Raw genomic sequence first — 6,310 nt, 5'->3', positions numbered from 1 at the left:
CTCCCTCTCCACTCTCCATATTTTCTCCACACGGCTCCGGCCACCACACACGGTTCCGGCCACCCGGTTTACACCATATATACAACTCTGTACCCTTTGCTTAGCTATTTTTTTCCTACAAACACTCGAACTAACTTAGACATCGGAGGGCCTTTGGCCAACACCCCCGGGTGTGGTCTACTTACTCCAATCTTTTTTACAGGAATCGAGGAAGAGAGAGAAGGAAGATCGAAGGTTGAAGGATCCAGAAGCGAATATTCTCCCGTGAGATTATTTGCACAAACAACATGTACAATAAAACAAAATAAATAAATAAGTAAATATATATATGCATATATATATATATATATATATATATAAAGTGGAAGTTTAACACCGTTAGATGTCTGTTAAGTGGTGTGAGGATATTGAAACATTGGATTCGGTACCAATCCAGACAGCGGAGACCAGTCGACTACCTCTGATGATTTCTGAGATCTGAAATTCTTCAAGAGAAAGAGAGTCCAACAAGAAACCGGGGAGGCTGGAGGGGGTCTCTTGACCCACAAGATTCATGTTAGCTTCAGGAGCTAATCAAGGCCTCTGGATTTGAGCGAAACTGGTCTGAATTGATCGCCAATAAGGTAGATCAGGATTTTACATTGAAACTGTTCAAAGTTCTGTAAGTTTAGATTGTAGCATATATAAAAAACCGCTGGGTTATTGTTGTTGTTGTGGCCATGGCACTGGCTTTGGTTGGAGGGGCTGCCATAGGAGCACTCTTCGGAGCGCTGTATGATGTCGTTAAGGAATCGATGGGCAGGACTGTTTTGCAGTATAAACCCCTCCTTGGAGATCTTAAATTCACTCTGGAATCTCTACGGCCGCGCATCGTCCAACAGATACGAGATCATAATGTGGAGTTAGGCCTCCCGAACGACGATATCGAGAGCCTACAAAGACAAATGGAGGACGGCATAGTGCTTGTTAGGAAGCTGTCAAATAATGGTATGTGGAATTGTTATGCATGGGGCAGCTGCTGCAACTGCACAAAGCCCAGTTACAGCGACCAACTTGTTGACTTGGATAGGTCTCTTAGAATACTGTTAGAGATATTGAAGCTGCAGGAAGCAAGGGATGTGAAGGAGGTCTTGCTTTTGACTAGGAAGATCGATGACAAACAAGATGAATTGGAAAGAAGAATGTCAGATTTGCTGAAAGTGCAGCAGGAAGCAGGGGATGTGAGAGGGTCTTCAGGAAGCAACATAGGCACGACGGTACAGCAAGGAAACGAAGGGAATGGAGGGCATCAAGTGGCGCCAGTATGCGGAGTAGGAGGGGCTGCTACTCTAGGAGCAGTTTTTGGAGTGTTGTTTGATACCGTTGCGCGAGTGAAGGACAAGACTATGATGCTTAAACGCCCTCTCGAAGATGTCAAATCCACGCTAGACTCGTTAAAACCACTAATAGAAGAAATAGCAGCGTATAACAAGGTATTGAATCTCCCAAAGGAGGAATTAGAAAAGGTTAGATTTCAAATGGAAGAGGGTGTGGAGCTACTTCACAAGTGCTCCAAGGTTCGTCAGTGGACTAGCTACAACAGGTATGAATATGCAAACAAACTTCTTGGATTGGATGAATCGCTTCAAGGATTGTTAAATATATTAAGAGTGCAATTAGCAAGGGATGTGAGGGAGAGGTTGGTTTCCGTAAGTAAAATAGAGAAGTTGATTGATCAAATTGAAGAGAGTGGTACGGTACAATTACAGAATCATCCAACTGAAATTGAAGATTCATGTGATGTACTTGAACCCCCACAACCTGAAGTTGGATTGAGTGTGCAGGGAACAAGGGATGTGAGGATTCGGCAGCAAAAATAGAGGTCGGGGTGAAGCGAATTGAAGGTAGTGGAGATGTACAAGGTCAAACTGACATGGGAATAGGTGAACCTAAGTTGCCTACACTTGAAGCTCCGGATGTTGAAAATGAGGTGATTGAATATGTATCTTCAACGGTTACAGTTGGCTTGGATGAAGACCTGATATGTGTTTCTCCCGCACCTTCCTTCACAGCGATGGATGACGAACCAACTGCTTACTTTAGTGATTTCTCCACATCCTACCTGGAAGACAAAATCTCTCATGTTTCAGAAGATGCTAACCCGATGGCTCATTTTCATGATTCCTCTGCATCCACCGCAAGAGATAGAAGCTCTTATGTTTCAAGGGATGTTGGGACAAAGGTGATTTCCTAGTTTGCAATGCACAACATCTATCTAAGATTTATTATACCTCATGTGTTCTTACTTCTAAAATTTCTACTTTTCGTATGTGTAGTTGTGTTCTTACTCTTAAGTCTTAACAATATGGCTCAGGTGCTTTTCCAACTTTTAACATGCTCTCTTTCTTTCAATTTAGTTTCCTCTTGGCAATCCTGTCAAGTCTACACAGATATATTTGCACCAGAAGTTGGAACTGAAGGTGAGTGCTGATGACAAAAAAATGAAGAAAGTCACGGAAGCTGTCTGTGCCATAAGGGGTATAATTCTAACTTTTCTGGCTCAGTTTTGTTTGAGGAGCTTCAATATTCAAAGCATTCCAAATAATTTCTTTTTGTATTTTCCATTCATTTTTCTGTTTATTTGGATGAACAGGGGTTAGTTCGATTAGTTGGGATGCGAAGAACCAAAAGCTAACAGTGTTTGGACAGTTGGATCCAATGGTAATACTGACTAAGTTGAGGAAGATAGTTCGTAAAACAGAGTTTATATCAGTAGCCATGGAAGAAATAAAAGAAGATAAGAAAGAGAGAAATCTTACTATGAAAGAGAAAATGGAAGACAACAAAGACTGCAGCATTGGGTACAGCCTGCAGCATTTTGCTGAATTAATTTCGTATCAAGGGGCTCGGCATCTGCGTATTGATGAAAGGAACTAAACGAGCAAGCATCCAACTGTGCTTCTGCTTCAGATGCCAAGAATGTTAGAGGTTTAGGATCAGATACGTACGGTTTTGATCGATGCTGTAAAGGTTCAGATAGGTAGGTAGGGTTCCAGTCCTGATTGTATGGTTCATGAAGTAGCTCAGCAATGAAGTCTGCTATCTCGTATAAGTAGAAAACTTTCAATTTGACAAGCATTTGTTCCTTGTCTGAGTTGTCTCTTGTGGACAAATTCCAAAGAAAGGGTACACAGCAAAACCGAAAATAGTTAACTGGTGTACCATGTTCCTGCTAGGGTGTTTTTTATTTCCTTTTGCTCTATAATATTCATTTGATTCTGGTCATTTTTTAACTTTTGTAAATCCATTTGCTTTTAGGTTTATATCTGCTGTAATTATATGTTGGTTTGTTAGCGGTAGTCAGTTCACGACAAATTTCCCTTCTTTTTCCCTCCTCTTAAAGCAGAATCCCTTTTTAACCTCGAGTTCTTGATAGTGGAACTTTGACACTTTGCAAGTGAAGAAGAAGGATCTGCTTTATAGATTTTTTGTTTATATAGTGTTCGTGGTGATTTCCTTTCACCCGGGAACACCTAACTAGCAACAGATTTCTCCTATCCAGCACAAATTTGTAATTCTTCATCAGCAAATTCTTGTTCTTATTTCCCTTCATTCTACATTCAATCATCAACTTCTGTTGAAGTGCAAAACCCATTGGCATCCATTGAAACACGAAGATTCCATATGCAATGAGTGGAGCAGAAAATTGTACGCAAAATTTCAAATTTTATTCCATAAGCTAAACTGAGAGTTATTCACAATTTATTAACAAAATCAATCATCCCCAATACAATATTCACACGAGGAACACGAAATGAATGCACAATAAGGAACAATAATTGATATTTTCAATTGATGAGATTTCTTGAACAAGATGAATAGAAGCATGAGCATCCCATACACTTACATTTGACATGCAGACAGATGAACTAAAAGCCTCCACACATACTACCAGTTTTCCTTGACGATTTTTGATTTCTCAAGTATGAATTTCCCTTCCTTGTACTTCTGCGTTTCCTCATAGGCTCGTTCGTACTTCCAACCAAGCACCTCACGACAGTCACAGCAGGAGACATCAGCAACAGTGTGCAGACCAGTCATGAGTTGTCTGTCTTCTTTCGGCCCAACTGTAATGTTCATTGCGTGTGAAAACAGAAAGGCTCGACCATTTCTACCCTATGATTTAGGAAAAGAAATAGTCGAATCAAGTCATGTTCTTGCAATCCTCTTATCATAGTCACATCCAGAACAAGGTTAATATAGGCATTAACCAAATCAATACAATGCAGAACATAAAAACCCTCAACCAAACAGAAAACAACTACTTGCCTCCTTCCCTTGGCTAATCAAGTTTGAATTGAGTCTTCATTTCAACTTACACGAAGGCTAAACTTTTATTCCTCATTTCATCCAAAATCTAGTGACAAGTAAACGTCTATTCATTTCATTTTAAAGAATAGATTCTCAGTAGCATATCAAAAAAGGTCTCTTTCTTAATGACAGACAATCAAAAGAAGCACAACAGCTTAAGTTGGTGAACTTTCGCAATTTGAAGGAGCGTAGTTGTGATCTTTCGCAACTACCCAATCTTGTGCCCAAGTTGGTGAACTTGCCACAGCCCGAAGCTCGCCCTATGGACCTAGATACTAACGACCAGAAGTTTTCTATTGGATCTTGTAGGAAAAGTGTCAATGAAACTTCTAACTCTTCAGTTCTGGAGTTTTGGAGGTTCACAGAGAATAATGAGTTCAGGTTAAGAGCTGAACAAAATACGCATACTACCGTCTCTTTAACTCTGCGCATTGCTGATACCTGTGGTAAGTGCATCTGCCATGAAAATGGGTTAATTGTTTCCCCTTATTTTTCATGAAGTGAACCTGAATGTTATTTGTCTATACAGGTCGTGTGAGGAATATCCATTTTAAGTTCTATCTTGATTCTGATACTGCAATGTCAATTGCTGGGGAAATGGTTGAGCAACTTGATCTTTCACACGAAGATATCTCTGTCATAGCTGAGTTAATTGACAAATTGATTATGAAGCTTGTACCAGGCTGGAAACCTTCATCCGAAAGTTCATCATGTGGAGCTAACAGTTCATGTGGGGATCAACCTGCACATCAAAATATTCTGTCACCATTGGCATATGCAGAAGACCAAGATAACCAAGCAACAATGATTTCAGATACCTCAGCCTGCTCAGCCCAGTATGGCGTCCCTACTGCCTCATGTAATGTCAACGTTTCAGAATCGGCCAAGTACAGTTCTGATGAACGCTGCACAGGTTCAGATAGGTACGGTTCCAGTCCGGATTGTATGGTTCAGGCCAGACTCAAGGAGAAGAGCTATGAAGCTGGTTCTGGTGATTCTGTTGTTATGAATGACGCATGCCCTGACATGTCAAGCATTTGCTCCTTATCTGAGTTGTCTCTAGTGGACAAAGATCGGTATGATGAGCTGAAGGGGGAGCTTGTTGCTATTGATGTGCAGTATCATCAATGTCTTCTCGAACTCTTGAGGATGAGGGAAGAAGAAATTCAGAATGCCAAGAAGAGGTGGATAGAAAAAAAGAAAATAGCTGTTAATTAATGTACTATTTTGTCTTCCTGGGGTGACTTTATTTCTTTTCCTTGTTAACATTCATTTAATTCTTGTATTTTTTTTTTTTCCTTAAGAAAACGCAGGGATCTGTTTTGGTACATAATTTGTTTTACGGTTATTAATGAATATTTTTTTGTTTTTTTTTTTCTCTTCCATGAGTTCTTGACTGTTTATTTCATGTATAAACAATTGTATTATCATGAGATTATGATTTGATATGAAAATAAACAGAACAGTAAAACCAAAAGCTTTTAATTCAAGTTAAGACAGATTTCGTCTCGCAGTTTGATTTTTCTGTTGCCATGTTTCTTCAGTTGAACTTCCAATTGATTTTCTATTTTAATTCCCCATTTCTATTTTGATTTACTCACTTGCCCTAAAGATTCCTAGTCATCCTAGAGTTTAATTTCCTCCAAGTGATGCTGGGGTTTGTTATTTCCCTTTTTTGAAAAGGATTCCTAGAGTTTAATTTCCTCCTAGTGATGCTAGGATTTGTTATTTTCGTTTTTAGACTAGGAGTCCTAGTAATTCTAGGGTTAGAAGTAGTATTTATTTCAACTCCAGTGCAATTTTAATCACTAACAATATTTACGAGTAAGCTCTAGATTGAAACAGAGAATATGTTTTCTGGTCTTTTGCTTTTGGCTAGGAAAATCCTCGACAATCAAGATGAATTAGACAAAAGATTGTCTGATTTAGAGAAAGTGCAAGAGGAAGCCGGGCTGAGAGC

At 39.5% G+C, this 6,310-nt stretch overlaps 2 protein-coding genes across 3 annotated transcripts; both read left to right on the top strand.

Moving 5' to 3' along the window:
* The first annotated feature begins 434 nt into the window (after positions 1-434).
* Positions 435-3,282, top strand: LOC117627650. Of its 2 annotated transcripts, none has more exons than XR_004585818.1 (3): positions 435-2,221; positions 2,397-2,517; positions 2,633-3,282. XR_004585818.1 is itself a non-coding variant. In XM_034359823.1 (3 exons), exons 1-3 carry the CDS (start codon positions 1,913-1,915, stop codon positions 2,914-2,916), a joined length of 714 nt encoding a protein of 237 aa, XP_034215714.1. In that variant the 5' UTR covers positions 442-1,912; the 3' UTR covers positions 2,917-3,282. The 2 variants fall into 2 exon arrangements, 1 of the variants encoding a protein (XP_034215714.1); XM_034359823.1 differs by having other exon boundaries at positions 442-2,221.
* A 1,248-nt stretch (positions 3,283-4,530) lies between these two features.
* On the top strand, positions 4,531-5,720 carry LOC117628070 (probable serine/threonine-protein kinase WNK4). Its single transcript, XM_034360431.1, has 2 exons — positions 4,531-4,796; positions 4,880-5,720. The coding sequence occupies exons 1-2, from the start codon at positions 4,613-4,615 to the stop codon at positions 5,566-5,568; spliced, it is 873 nt and encodes a 290-aa protein (XP_034216322.1). The 5' UTR covers positions 4,531-4,612; the 3' UTR covers positions 5,569-5,720.
* The last annotated feature ends 590 nt before the right edge of the window (positions 5,721-6,310 follow it).

This window comes from Prunus dulcis, chromosome 5 (assembly GCF_902201215.1).
Source record: "Prunus dulcis chromosome 5, ALMONDv2, whole genome shotgun sequence".
In the NCBI taxonomy this organism is placed as follows: domain Eukaryota; kingdom Viridiplantae; phylum Streptophyta; class Magnoliopsida; order Rosales; family Rosaceae; genus Prunus; species Prunus dulcis.
Note: the sequence above shows the minus strand (reverse complement) of the source record. Positions and strands in the feature narration are given on the sequence as shown.